Below are 15,759 nucleotides of genomic sequence, written 5' to 3' on the forward strand. Positions count from 1 at the left end.
GTTGGGTGCTCAACTATTTACAATCTATATTAATGACTTGGATGAAGGGACCGAGTGTAATGTAGCCAAGTTTGCTGATGATACAAAGATGGGTGGGAAAGCAAATTGTGAGGAGGACCCAAAAAATCGGCAAAGGGATATAAACAGGCTAAGTGAGTGGGCAAAAATTTAGCAGATGGGGTATAATGTGGGAAAATGTGACGTTATCCACTTTGGCAGAAAAAATAGAAAAGCAAATTATAAAGTGCTGCAGTACAGAGGGACCTGAGGGTCCTTGTGCATGAAACACACAAAGTTAGTATGCAGGTACAGCAAGTAATCAGGAAGGCAAATGGAATGTTGCCTTTATTGCAAGGGGGATGGAGTATAAAAGCAGAGAAGTCCTGCGACAACTGTACAGGATATTGGTGAGGCCACACCTAGAGTACTGCGGACAGTTTTGGATATAAGGAAGGATATACTTGCATTGGAGGCTGTTCAGAGAAGGTTCACCAGGTTGATTCCGGAGATGAGAGGATTGACTTATGAAGAGAGGTTGAGTAGATTGGGCCTATACTCATTGGAGTTCAGAAGAAGGAGTTGATCTTATCGTAACATATAAGATAATGAGGGGGCTTGACAAGGTGGATGCAGAGAGTATATTTCCACTCATTGGGGTAACTAAAACTAGGAGACATAGTCTCAGAATAAGGGGCCGTCCATTTAAAACTGAGATGAGGAGGAATTTCTTCTCAGTTGTAAATCTGGAATTCTCTGCCCCAGAGAGCTGTGGAGGCTCGGTCATTGAATATATTTAAGGTGGAGATAGACAGATTTTTGAGCGATAAGGGAATAAAGGGTTAGAAACATAGAAAGTAGGTGCAGGAGTAGGCCATTCGGCCCTTCGCGCTTGCATCACCATTCAATATGATCATAGCTGATAATTTTTCCAACTTTAGTACCCCATTCCTGCTTTCTCTCCATACCCCTTGATCCCTTTAGCCGTAAGGGCCACATCTAACTCCCTTTTGAATATATCTAACGAACTGGCCTCAACAACTTTCTGTGGTAGAGAATTCCACAGGTTCACAATTCTCTGAGTGAAGACGTTTCTCCTCATCTCGGTCCTAAATGGCTCACACCTTACCTTAGACTGTGACCCCTGGTTCTGGACTTCCCCAACATCGGGAAAACTCTTCCTGCATCTAACCTGTCCAATCCCATCAGAATTTTATATGTTTCTATGAGATCGCCTCTCATTCTTCTAAATTCCAGTGAATATAAGCCTAGTCGATCCAATCTTTCTTCTTATGTCAGTCCTGCCATCCCGGGAATCAGTCCGGTGAACCTTCGCTGCACTCCCTCAATAGCAAAAATGTCTTTCCTCAGATTCGGAGACCAAAACTGTACACAATATTCAAGGTGTGGCCTCACCAAGGCATGCAGTAAGACCTATCTGCTCCTATACTCAAATTCTCTCGCTATGAAGGCTAACATGCCATTTGCCGCCTTCACCGCCTGCTGTACCTGCATGCCAACCTTCAATGACTGATGCACCATGACATCCAGGTCTTGTTGCACCTCCCCTTTTCCTAATCTGCCGCCATTCAGATAATATTCTGCCTTCCTGTTTTTGCCACCAAAGTGGATAACCTCACAATTATCTACATTATACTGCATCTGCCATGCATTTGCCCACTCACCTAACCTGTCCAAGTCACCCTACAGCCTCTTGGCATCCTCCTCACAGCTCACAATGCCACCCAGCTTAGTGTCATCTGCAAACTTGGAGACATTAAATTCAATTCCATTGTCTAAATCATTAATGTATATTGTAAATAGCTGTGGTCCCAGCACTGAACCTTGCAGTACCCCACTAGTCACTCCCTGCCATTCTGAAAAGGACCCGTTTATTCCCACTCTTTGCTTCCTTCTGCCAACCAGTTCTCTATCCTTGTCAATACATTACCCCCAATACCATGTGCTTTAATTTTACACACTAATCTCTTGTGTGGGACCTTGTCAAAAGCCTTTTGAAAGTCCAAATACACCACATCCACTGATTCTCCCTTATCCACTCTACTAGTTACATCCTCAAAAAATTCTAGAAGATTTGCCAAGCATGATTTCCCTTTCATAAATCCATGCTGACTTGGACCGATCCTGTCACTGTTTTCCAAATGCGCTGCTATTACATCTTTAATAATAGATTCCAACATTTTCCCCACTACCGATGTCAGGCTAACCGGTCTATAATTCCCTGTTTTCTCTCTCCCTTTTTTAAAACGTGGAATTACATTAGCTACCCACCAGTCCATAGGAACTGATCCAGAGTCTATAGAATGTTGGAAAATGACCACCAGTGCATCCACTATTTCTAGGGCCACTTCCTTATGTACTCTGGGATGCAGACTATCAAGCCCTGGGGATTTATTGGCCTTCAGTCCCATCAATTTCCCTAACATAATTTCCTGACTAATAAGGATATCCTTCAGTTCCTCCTTCTCGCTAGACCCTCGGTCCCCATGTATTTCCGGAAGGTTATTTGTGTCTTCCTTAGTGAAGACAGAACGAAAGTATTTGTTCAATTGGTCTGCCATTTCTTTGTTCTCCATTATAAATTCCCCTGATTCTGACTGCAAGGGACCTACATTTGTCTTCACTACTTGCAAGCTTACTCTCATACTCTTCTTTTCCCCCTCCTAATTAAACTCTTTGTCCTCCTCTGCTGAATTCTGAATTTCTCCCAGTCCTCAGGTTTGCTGCTTTTTCTGGCCCATTTATATGCCTCTTCCTTGGATTTAATACTATCCCTAATTTCCCTTGTTAGCAATGGTTGAGCCACCTTCCCCGTTTTATTTTTACGCCAAACAGGGATGTACAGTTGTTGAAGTTCATTCAGGTGATCTTTAAATGTTTGCCATTGCCTATCCACCGTCAACCCTTTAAGTATCATTTTCCAGTCTATTCTAGCTAATTCACGTCTTGTACCATCGAAGTTGCCTTTCTTTAAGTTCAGGACCCTAGTCTCTGAATTAACTGTGTCACTCTCCATCTTAATGAAGAATTCTACCATATTATGGTCACTCGTCCCCAAGGGGCCTCGCACAAGATTGCTAATTAATCCTCTCTCATTACACAACACCCAGTCTCGGATGGCCAGCTCCCCAACTGGTTCCTCAACATATTGGTCTAGAAAACCATCCCTTATACACTCCAGGAAATCCTCCTCCACCGTACTGCTACCAGTTTGGTTAGCCCAATCTATATGTAGATTAAAGTCACCCATGATAACTGCTGTACCTTTATTGCATGCATCCCTAATTTCCTGTTTGATGCCATCCCCAACCTCACTACTACTGTTTGGTGGTCTGTACACAACTCCCACTAGCGTTTTCTGCCCTTTGGTGTTTCGCAGCTCCATCCATACAGATTCCACATCATCCAAGCTAATGTCCTTCCTTACTATTGCATTAATCTCCTCTTTAACCAGCAACGCTACCTCACCTCCTTTTCCTTTCTGTCTATCCTTCCTGAAGATTGAATACCCCTGGATGTTGCGTTCCCAGCCTTGGTCACCCTGGAGCCATGTCTCCGTAATCCCAATTATATCATATCTGTTAACAGCTATCTGCGCAGTTAATTCATCCACCTTATTATGAATGCTCCTCGCATTGAGACACAGAGCCTTCAGGCTTGTTTTTTTTAATACTCTTTGTCCTTTTAGAATTATGTTGTAATGTGGCCCTTTTTGATTTTTGCCTTTGATTTCTCTGCCCTCCACTTTTCCTTATCTCCTTTCTACCTTTTGCTTCTGCCCTCATTTTACTTCCCTCTGACTCCCTGCATAGATTCCCATCCCTGCCATATCAGTTTAAACCCTCCCCAACAGCACTAGCAAACACTACCCCTAGGACATCGGTTCCGGTCCTGCCCAGGTGTAGACCGTTCGGTTTGTCCCTCCCTCTTGCACCATTCCTCAAGCCACGTATTCATCTTAACTATCCTGCTATTTTTACTCTGACTAGCACGTGGCACTGGTAGCAATCCTGAGATTACTACCTTTGGTCCTACTTTTTAATTTAATTCCTAGCTCCCTAAATTCAGCTTCAGGTAGGACCTCATCACGTTTTTTCCCTCTATCGTTGGTACCTATATGCACCACGACAACTGGCTGTTCACCCTCACTCTCCAGAATGCCCTGCAGCCGCTCTGAGACATCCTTGACCCTTGCACTAGGGAGGCAACATAGCATCCTGGAGTCTCGATTGCAGCCACAGAAGCCCCTTACAATAGAATCCCCTACCACTATAGCTCTCCCACTCTTTTTCCTGCCCTCCTGTGCAGCAGAGCCACCCATGGTGCCATGAACTTGGCTGCTGCTGCCTTCCCCTGATGAGTCATCTCCCCCAACAGTACCCAAAGCGGTGTATCTGTTTTGGAGGGAGATGACCGCAGGGGACCCCTGCACTACCTTCCACTGCTCTGCCTGATGGTCACCCATTCCCTATCTGCCTGTGTAACCTTTACCTGCAGTGTGGCCAACTCACTAAACGTGGTATTCACAACATCCTCAGCATCACGGATGCTCCAGAGTGAGTCCATGCGCAGCTCCAGTGCTGCAATGCAGTCTGTCAGGAGCTGAAGCTGGACACACTTCCTGCACACACAGTAGTCAGGGACACTGGAAGCACAGGAGCATGACTCGGGTCTGGGCTCTCCTGTCATGACTTAACCCTTAAATTAACTTAACTTGGCAACAATGCCAAAGGCTACCTACTGATAAGAAAAGAAAATGAAAAAGATTAAATACTCACCAATCCACCAGCCAATCACTTACCCGCTTGGGTGTGACGTCACACTTCGATTTCTTATTACTTCTTTGTTTACTCTTGTCCCTGCATCAGCTAGCTGCTCCCGACTGCTGCTCCGACTACCTGAACTCCTGGCCTTTTATAGGCCTCGATCCTCGACCTCCCGCTGCTCCCGACTGCTGTCATGGGGAGTGTACAGGGAAGTGGAGTTGAGTCCATTATCAGATCAGCCATGATCTTATTAAATGCCGGAGCAGGCTCGAAGTGCCATCATGAGGGGACAGGAATTACCACTGGGGACTGCAGGACCACCTGAGGGAGGAGGAAGAGGAGACGACATTCATCAGTTTATGAAACATTTTTACGTTGTTCAAACTTGATAAACTTTCATTTTGAAACTTAAATACATTATTTGCTTCAAACAATTTGTAAAAATGTTATAAAATAACCAAATCAAACAGGAACAAAACAACAACAATTCCCCCCCCCCCCTCCACCTGCATCGAACTTCTATTTAACTGTGGCCTACTTCCCACCCCGCCCCCCCCCCGTTCTTAAACCCCTAACCCTACCCGTGTGGGCACCATGTCGATGTGCAGCACAGTGCGCAGGGCGCTGCTGTTGGGGGAGAGACAATGGAGACACGATACCCCTGGAGAAGCTCGGGGTATGGAAGGCCCGGCTTCTGAGTCAGAAGGCTCTTGTTCGGCCTCCCCGCTCACAGGTGCTGTCGGTCTGGGTGGTATGACACTGGAGACTGCAGTGCCAAAAGTCGAGACCATCAATTGCCGAAGGGCATTGACAGCCTCGGTGTTCTCCGGATCGCAGCAGCAATCTGCGACATGTCCGCAGATTGTGTAGCGATGTTGCCGGAAATGCCACCCAGGTTCTGGAGGAGCTCTCGACCGAGTTCGATGCTCTCCCTTGACAGTCCCAACATAGCCAGGTATGCATCTGCCTGTCTTTCAGCAGACTGGCTTTGCCGACTCAACCCCCGCAGAAAAGGCATATGGGGTTCTACCCTAGGTGTGCATTGCTGCACACCACTTGGACCCGCTGTCTCGGATGGGACAAAGCCTGTAAATGTGGCTTCCTCTGAGGAACTTTGGCCGCAGCTAAAACACTTGCTGACTGCATTGCCCCCTCCATCCCCACTAACACCCCCGCCCCCCGCAACAGCTTGAGGATGTTGTTCCTCCCGTGGAAGGTTCTCAGCACGCTCATCTTCCTCTTCGACTCGCACACGGTGGGTTGAGGTGGACGCTTGGATAGGACAGTGTACCGCCTCAGAATCCTCATCTGCAAAATAGAAAACAACAGACAAGTGGTTAGCAGCAGGGGATAGGGCAGGGTGTTATGAGTAAGGTCACATAGGTGAGTGTCAGTAAGGTTGATGGACCACCACTACTGCATTATATGTCGTCGAGAGACTGCATGACATTACCCGAACCCAAGTCCACAGACACTGCATCATATTAGCTGAATCTGAGTCCACTGACACTACATGACATGACCCCAACCCAGCCAGGGGCTTTTGCAGGACTTGCCCTCAGTTCCGACCACGGGGTCAGCACCCGCATGGGTAGTTGATCTCCCATGGGCACCAATTAAGCCTGCCACGCATTCCTCCAAGTCTGTCAAGGGATGCGTATTGGGTGGACCACCGCCTGTCTGTTGCTGCTTGCGCCGATTGTGTGACAGTTTTTCCTACAAAAATGACAATAGGAATGGTTATCAGAGTGCACTTTTGCTCTTGTGGCACACACACATAGCCATCAAAGTACATATACCATACTGTGTGCATTTAATACAGCTATCTGTTTAATAGCCCTGGAAGTTGCACATGGTTCATGAGGAAGACATCGACGTGCAGAAACATCTTTTAAGATGTCAAAAATCAGTCTTAATAATGTGTAACGATCATTCATGGCAAATAAGGTGCAGCACTAAGCCTACCTACAGCAACATGTGTCAGATTTATAATTTAAGTAATCAACGAGTGCATGAATAAAAAATATTACTTACTCTCACCACCCTGCAATGGTCATCCCACCTCTTCCGACATTGCTGGTAGTCCCGAGGAATATCATCCACTGAGGACACCTCCTCAGCAACAGCGTTCCAAAATCTTCTTACGATGGGTGGGGTGGAGGGTCGGTTTACGTCGACCCCTCCTGTTAAACTCCCCCCATCTATTCTCTCTGGCTGTAATAAGAGCCTCATTGGCATCAAAACTAAATTTTCGGCCTTTCGTTATAGCGGTATTCTGGCGGTTTAAAAAAAAAATCTAAATCCTCAAATACTGCCCAAAAAATGGTCATAGCGCTATTTTCCGAATTTCTAGCCCACACTGTCTATTGAGTTCCCCATATCTTCTCAAAGTAGGCCATAGATTTGTAGATCATGGTCTCGCTCCCAGAAACTCATGCCGACTCCTTATTTCTTCAGCTGCTCCATGATCCCCATTATTATCTACAGATGTCAAGATCATTGCCTCTGGTTACCTTCCTGTCTCTGTTCAGAAATTGACTTCCTGAAGCGACGGAGGAAAGAGCTCCCCAGAAGACAGCAAGGGCCAGCCAAAGTGCCTGACCCCAGTCCAAGTACATCCCTCCCCCAGCCAAAGTGCCTTACCCCAGTACAAGTACATCACTCCCCCAGCCAAAGTGCCTTATCCCAGTCCAAGTGCATGCCTCCCCCAGCCAAAGTGCCTTACCCCAGTGCAGTCCTCTTTCCCCACCGCCCCACCATAGATGGGGCATTGTGTACGGATTGTTAACAGGTTTATTGGGTGTGAAGTGAATACTGACAGTGTCATGACTTCTGGATAACATCCACTCCAACGATGTCCTTTGCAGGGGATTGGAAAAACATGATCCATCTTTCCTGAATCCCCTCCGAACCGCACCCACCCCCCCACCCCCCAAACCCATGTCTCTCTCTCTCTCTCTCTCCCTCTTCTCCGCCCCCCCCCCCCCAAACCCATGTCTCTCTCTCTCTCTCTCTCTCTCTCCCTCTCCCTCTCCCTCTTCAACCCCCCCCCCCCCCCCCGAAACCCAGGCTCTCTCTCTTTCTTCCCCTCAGCTCTCTTTCTCCGCCCCCGTCTCTCCCCCCTCTCTCCCTCCCCCCTCCCTCCCTCCAGCCCCCCGCCTCTCTCCCTCCCTCCAGCCCCCCGCCTCTCTCCCTCCCTCCAGCCCCCCGCCTCTCTCCCTCCCTCCAGCCCCCCGCCTCTCTCCCTCCCTCCAGCCCCCCGTCTCTCTCCCTCCCTCCAGCCCCCCGCCTCTCTCCCTCCCTCCAGCCCCCCGCCTCTCTCCCTCCCTCCAGCCCCCCGCCTCTCTCCCTCCCTCCAGCCCCCCGCCTCTCTCCCTCCCTCCAGCCCCCCGCCTCTCTCCCTCCCTCCAGCCCCCCGCCTCTCTCTCTCCCTCCCTCCAGCCCCCCGCCTCTCTCCCTCCCTCCAGCCCCCCGCCTCTCTCCCTCCCTCCAGCCCCCCGCCTCTCTCCCTCCCTCCAGCCCCCCGCCTCTCTCCCTCCCTCCAGCCCCCTGCCTCCCTCCCTCCAGCCCGCCCCTCGCTCTCTTCTCCCAGCCCCCCCGCACGCTCTTCCCCCAGCCTCTCTTTCCCCCCCCCCCACCCCCGCGCACTCTTCCCCCAGCCCCCGCGCGCTCTTCCCCTCCCCCCGCGCTCCTCTGGACCCCCTCCCCCGACGCTATCGGGCCCAGGCCATCAGCCCCACGCCGACTGAGAGGTGGTGGGGGAAGAAGAGTGTCGGAGCCTCAGGTCCTGCTGCTCGGCATCACATGCATAGAATGATTCGGCTGGGATGGAGGCGGAGCTTGATGGGGCGGGCTTGTCGCCTGTCGGTCAAAAAGTGCATTACGGGCAGTGTGGTCGGGGCTTGATGGACGGCTGTCTCAAAATAAGTGCAGTACAAATAGTCCCTTTTTTTAAACCCTGTGGGGCATTAGGCTAGCATTCCATGTTGAAATAAGGTTTGATATCTCTGTATTTTGAAGAATGTTCAGTTTTCTACATCAGCTCCTTTTTATCGCTGATGTTCTTTGATTTTGCTGCATTTCGAGTTAAACCTTTTAATGTATAGGTTCTCTCGAGTGAATATTTTGTGTTTCTTCATTTTAGATGCTGCAAAAACTTTCAGTGTGGTTGTCTTCCACTGCAGGCACATGTTTCACAAGGATTGCCTTCCTACTCCTGGCATGGTATGTTGTTGACTATGACAGTTTATGTAGAGTAATGTTAGAATGTTATTTCCATTTTTGCTGCATGTGCATTGTTGTATGTTGCCATATTTATGGCACACTCCTCTAACCCTCTATTGCTGCAAATTGTGACTGATAGTGATTCCCAGACAGTTTCTTTTCCAACTTCATACAAAACTTGAGAAAAAAAATTCTAGAACTGCAACAGAAATATGTTTCCACTTCTTCCAATTGCAGTGAGAAGTCCTGTGGTAAGGAATCTTTGACATGTCTAGAATTCTTTAGCTTAAAGTGTTTGATATGTTAAAGGTTTGCAGTTTGTAATCAATATGGAATCATAGAAAGTTACAGCATGGAAGGAGGAGGCCATTTCGGCCCATCGTGTCCGTGCCGGCCAACAAAGAGCTATCCAGCCTAATCCCACTTTCCAGCTCTTGGTCCGTAGCCCTGTAGGTTACAGCACTTCAAATGCACATCCAAGTACTTTTTAAATGTGGTTAGAGTTTCTGCCTCTACCACCCTTTCAGGCAGTGAGTTCCAGACCCCCAAAACCATCTGGGTGAAGAAACTTCCCCTCAAATCCCCTCTAAACCTTCTACCAATTACTTTAAATCCATGCCCCCTGGTTTTTATCCCCTCTGCTAAGGGAAATAGGTCCTTTCTATCCACTTTATCTAGTCCCCTCATAATTTTATACAACTCAATAAGGTCTCCCCTCAGCCTCCTTTGTTCCAAGGAAAACAAACCCAGCCTATCCAATCTTTCCTCATAGATAAGATTATCTACTCCCGGCAACATCCTTGTAATCTCCTCTGTACCCTCTCGTGCAATCACATCTTTCCTGTAATGTGGTGACCAGAATTGCCCTCATTACTCTGGCTGTGGCCTATCTACTGTTTTAAACAGTTCAAGCATAACCCCGCCCCCCCCCCCCCGCTCTTGTATTCTATGCCTCTGTAATAAAGGCAAGCATTTTGAATGCCTTCTTAACCACCTTTTCTACCTGGCCTGCTACCTTCAGGGATCCGGACTGCCTGGCCTGCTACCTTCAGAGTCCCTTTGTTCCTCTACACTTCTCAGTGTCCTACCATTGAATGTGTATTCCCCTTCCTTGTTAGCCCTCCCTAAATGCATTAACTCACACTTCTCTGGATTGAATTCCATTTGCTACAGTTCTGCCCACCTGACCAGTTGATTGATATCTTCCTGCAGTCCACAGCTTTCTTCTTCATTATCAACCATGCAGCCGATTTTAGTAACATCTGCAAACTTCTTAATCATACCCCCTATATTCAAGTCTCATCATCATAGGCAGTCCCTTGGAATCGAGGAAGACTTGCTTCCACTCTTAAAACTGAGTCCTTAGGTGGCTGAACAGTGCAATACGAGAACCTGTCACAGGTGGGACAGATAAGTCGTTGAGGGAAAGGGTGGGTAGGACAGGTTTGCCGCACGCTCTTTCCGCTACCTGTGCTTGATTTCTGCATGCTCTCGACGATGACACTTGAGGTGCTCGGTGCCCTCCCGGATGCACTTCCTCCACTTAGGGCAGTCTTTGGCCAGGAACTCCCAGGTGTCAGTGGGGATGTTGCACTTTTTCAGGGAGGCTTTCAGCGTGTCCCTGCAATGTTTCCTCTGCCTACCTTTGGCTCGTTTGCCATGATGGAGGTCCGAGTAGAGCGCTTGCTTTGGGCGTCTTGTGTCTGGCATGCGAACGATGTGGCCTGCCCAGCAGAGCTGATCAAGTGTGGTCAGTGCTTCAATGCTGGGGATGTTGGCCTGGTTGAGGACGCTAATGTTAGTGCGTCTGCCCTCCCAGGGGATCTTACGGAGACATTGTTGGTGGTATTTCTCCAGCGACTTGAGGTGTCTACTGTACATGGTCCATGTCTCTGAGCCATACAGGAGGGCGGGTATTACTACAGCCCTGTAGACAATGAGCTTGGTGGCAGTTTTGAGGGACTGGTCTTCAAACACACTTCCCCTCAGGTGGCCGAAGGCTGCACTGGCGCACTGGAGGCGGTGTTGAATCTCGCCGTCAATGTCTGCTCTTGTTGATAAGAGGCTCCTGAGGTATGGGAAATGGTCCACGTTGTCCAGGGTCGCACTGTGGATCTTGATGACTGGGGGCAGTGCTGTGCAGCGGTGACAGGCTGGTGGAGGACCTTTGTCTTACGGATGTTTAACATAAGGCCCATGCTTTCGTACGCCTCAATAAATACATTGACTATGTCCTGGAGTTCAGCCTCTGTATGTGCGCAGACGCAGGTGTCATCCGCGTACTGTAGCTCGGCGACAGAGGTTGGGGTGGTCTCGAGACAGTGAAGATTGAACAGGTTCCCACTGGTTCTGTAGTTTAGTTCCACTCCAGTGGGGAGCTTGTTGACTGTGAGGTGGAGCATGGCAGCGAGGAAGATTGAGAAGACGGTTGGGGCGATGACGCAGCCCTGTTGGTCCCCGATCCGGATGTGGATTGGGTTTGTAATGGATCCGTGGTAAGGATCACGGCCTGCATGTTGTCGTGGAGCAGGCAGAGGATGGTGACGAACTTTTGGGGACATCCGAAACGGAGGAGGACACACCATAGACCCTCGCAGTTGACAGTGTCAAAGGCCTTTGTAAGGTCGAAGAAGTCCATGTATAAGGGCTGGTGCTGTTCCCTGCATTTTTCCTGCAGCTGTCGCGCTGCAAAGATCATGTCCATTGTGCCCCGTAGGGGACGCAATCCGCACCGTGACTCTGGGAGGAGCTCCTCAGCCACAGGGAGAAGACGGTTGAGGAGGACTCTCGCGACGACTTTCCCAGTGGCTGATAACAGGGAGATTCCTCTGTAGTTGCTGCAGTCGGACTTGTCCCCTTTTTTAAAGATGGTCACAATCACTGCATCTCTGAGATCTCCTGGAATGCTCTGCTCCCTCCAGATGAGAGAGATGAGGTCATGTATTCACGCCAGTAGTGCCTCTCTGCCATACTTCAGTGCCTCAGCAGGGATTCCATCCGCTCCCGTAGCCTTGTTGTTGTTAAGCAGCCTTATAGCTTTTTCTACCTCGTGCCATGCTGGGGTTTTACTGAGGTCTATTCAAGTCTAGATCATTGATGTACACCACAAAAAGCAAGGGACCTGGTAATGAGCCATGCGGAACCCCACTGGAAACAGCTTCCAGTCACAAAAATATATTGACTCTTTAAACTGATGCCTCGTACCAAGTCCTGTTCACCTATCATCCCTGCGCTCACTGACCTACATTGGCCCCCAGTTCAGCAACGCCTCGATTTCAAAATTCTCATCTTTATTTTTAAATCCATCCATGGCCTCGCCACTCCCTATCTCTGTAATCTCCTCCAGCCTCACTACCACCCCCCCCCCCCCCCCCCCGAGATGTCTGCGCTTCTCTAATTTTGCTCTCTTGAGCATCCCTGATTATAATTGCTCAATCATCAGTGGCCGTGCCTTCTGTTGCCTAGGACCTAAGCTCTGGAATTCCCTGCCTAAACCTCTCCGCCTCTCTTTCTTCCTTCAAGACGCTCCTTAACACCTACCTGTTTGATCAAGCTTTTGGACACCTGTGCTAATTTCTCAAGTGGCTCGGTGTCAATTTTTTAATCTCCTAACACTCCTATGAAGCGCCTTGAGACGTTTTACTATGTTAAAGGCGCTGTATAAATACACGTTGTTGTTGTTACTGAGTTTTCTAAAAAACAGTTTTGCACAGGAAAGTCTATGTGAGTTCCCAAACGGCCTTTAGTTTGTCTCCTGAGATTTGGTTTGTTGCTCCTTTCAGTTGCATGCAGAGACAGCATCTGGTGTAATCTGGAAAGTTTTATCTCATCTCATCTCATCTCTTAGGCATACCATGAAAACAATATTAAAATATATGTGTATAACCTAAATAAAACCCCTTCTGGCACTCTTCTATTAGAATAGTACAGAACCGGCAATTGGGAAGCAGGAAAAGGGGAATGTGTAAAAGCATGCCCTGAAAGGGGACTAGCCTGCACAAGCTAGAAGGGCTGAATGACCGTCTCAGGCACAGACATTTCTATGGGGGTGAAATTCCTCTTGGGTGGTAGTGTAAAATGGGCGATAGTCAATCGGCCGCCCGTCGTACACCTCACACAATTTCCTTTTCTGTTGACAAACAGCAACAACTTAGCACCTTTAACATAGTAAAACATCCCAAGGCGCTTCAGAGGAGCGTTATCAAACAAAATTTGCACCGAGCCACATAAAGAGATATTGGACCTAACCAAATGCATGGTCAAACAGATAGATTTTAAGGCACGTCTTAAAGGAGGAAAGAGAGGTCGAGAGACGGAGAGATTTAGGAAAGGAATTCCAAAGCTTAGGGCCAAGACAGCTGAGGGCACTGAATGGCATTTACTGCGAGTTAGGATATGGGCTGCAGAGTTTTGGATGAGCTGAAGATTCCGGAGGGTGGGTGGAAGATGGGAGGCCAGCCAGGAGGACATTGGAATAGTCGAATCGGGAGTTAACAAATTCAGATGGGTGATATTACAGAGGTGCAGGTAGGCGAACTAGGAGATGGAGATGATATGGGATCAGAAGCTCAGCTCTAGGTCAAATAGTCTGGTTCAGCCTCAGACAATAGCCAGGGAGGGGGATGGAATTGGTAGCTAGGGAATGGTGTTTGTGGCAGGGGCCGAAGACAATGGCTTGGGTTTTCCCAATATTTAATTAGAGGAATATTATATTGTAAAAATAGTATAGAAAGCACTTGAAAGCCGCAGGAAACCAGTTCTTTGTGGCGGAGTTAATTTCGCAAGCAGCTCTGTGTGCTTGCAGTCTCTTGCACTGGATGGTAAGGACGCCTTGTTTACATTGTGGGGTAACTTCCTTAGACATAGAGAAAAACATGTCACGCACAAGCCCATTCTTCAATTAAAGTGTTTTTTGGGCACTTACTAACATTCTGGATCTCCTGTAGAAAATATGAAAAACAGTCCCAAGTTTCTAAAAATAAAAATCACAATTTTAGCACTAAATCTTTGTCATGGATCTTTCTGCTCCTCTTCTCCATTCTAAATGGAGCTACTTGAACATTAGTGCAAGCAACAAATATTAAACTAGGGGATCCTGTTATGAGCTAGTAATTAATAAGCCAAACCATTTCACTTTAATCTTGGCTCTTTAGAATAAGCTTTTTGTTAAGGACGAGAAAGTCACAGTAATGGTTACAATGTTCAGCAATGTTTCTAGTCTTCTGGTATCTAATGTATTTCAGCTTCTTCCTTCTGGGAGCAGTACTGATTAACATCTGTTTTGTTTTCTTAAACAGTTCTGTAACATCTGCAGTGCAAAACGTCGGGGGCCTGCCGGTGGACTGAGTGAAGTTTAAAATATGAGAGGAATTTGACTGAGGACCACCAATTCAAAATAATTGGCCAAATTGTAATACAAGTCATTTTCTGTCAAATATTGGCTTGCTTCTTCAAAGCTTGTACTTGTGGCAAATGTTAACTCTTAATAAAGGTAATCTTAAAATCATCCAACTTCTTGTGGAGAAACCACTTCCTAAACTGCACGTGCCTATATCTAAATGCAGTAAGCAGGTTGTTATCTGTTTTTCTGAACTCTGGTTGTCTGTATTTTATGCAAAGGCATTGACCTTTTCACAGGTAGATACGATAGTTCTAATGCTTGCCAAAGTTACAGCCTCGTTAAAATTTCCTTGCCTTTGTACTTGTACATTACTGTTCTAAATAAATATGAGCATCAGATTTACTCTTAGCTGCATGTGTTATCATGCAGAAGAGGTAAACATGTATGAAATATCCTGTGATAACTAATTGTTTTATACATTCCGAACTGGCAATGGTTATTTCTTTGTTTGGCCTAACCTAATGAAGTACACTTTGCAGCACACACTGACACATCCTCCTCTATTTGGATCTTTCTCTGTATATGTTGCGTTAGGTATTACATAGAATGGAGTGACTGTTGCCAATGACCGGAAAAGTATGAATGTATAATATAGTCATATCGCATGCCTAAATCTATGGAATGTATGGAGCTATGGGTTGGTTTAATAATGTATAATAATAGAACTGGTCGGTTTAAGTATTGAGGTATGATATTTTCGCAGTGGGGGGTGCGGAGATTTATTTGTGTGGTGCGCAAGCTCCGTGTGAAGGGAAAGGAGAAGAAAATTAATAAAAATAAGAAAACTAATAAAAATGGACATTTACTGTGTTTAGTTGGTGCAGAGTTTATTTTCCTGATGCGGCTTTGTTCGACAGTAGCGATCTTTCTACACCACCCCCTACCCTCCTTTCTCTCTGGAAGTGTTTTCTTTGTAATCACGACAATATTTTCTTTTCAGTTAGCGAGCAACTGAAAAAACACAAACTTTGTTTGTGGGGAATCGGCAATTACTTCAACTTTGTTGGCAGCAGTCGTGTTCTACATGGATGACATCACACAGGATATATATAGGATATACGACACCGAAACAGGCCATTCGGCCCAACCAATCCATGCCGGCGTTTATGCTCCACTCGAGCTTCCTCATCTAACTCTATCAATATAACTCTCTCTTCTCCCTCATATGCTTATCTAGCCTCCCCTTAAATGCATCTATACTATTTGCCATGTGGTAGCGAGTTCCACATTCTCACCACTCTCTAGATAAAGAAGTTTCTTCTGAATGCTCCATTTGATTTCTTGGTGACTATCTTACATTGATGGCCTCTAGTTTTGCTCTTTGCCAAAAGTGGAAACACTCTCTCTGTA

General features: G+C 47.2%; 1 protein-coding gene across 4 annotated transcripts in view; it reads left to right on the plus strand.

The window, feature by feature from the left end:
• Positions 1-15,219, plus strand: part of vps41 (VPS41 subunit of HOPS complex) — a 297,897-nt gene extending 282,678 nt beyond the window's left edge. For all 4 annotated transcript variants that reach the window (XM_070890345.1, XM_070890351.1, XM_070890353.1 and 1 more), the window contains 2 exons: positions 8,929-9,008; positions 14,306-15,219. In XM_070890345.1, coding sequence (XP_070746446.1) covers positions 8,929-9,008; positions 14,306-14,365 — 140 coding nt within the window. In that variant the 3' untranslated portion in view covers positions 14,366-15,219. The remainder of the gene's footprint in view (positions 1-8,928; positions 9,009-14,305) is intronic.
• Positions 15,220-15,759: the final 540 nt, after the last annotated feature.

This window comes from Pristiophorus japonicus, chromosome 1 (genome assembly GCF_044704955.1).
Source record: "Pristiophorus japonicus isolate sPriJap1 chromosome 1, sPriJap1.hap1, whole genome shotgun sequence".
Lineage (NCBI taxonomy): Eukaryota > Metazoa > Chordata > Chondrichthyes > Pristiophoridae > Pristiophorus > Pristiophorus japonicus.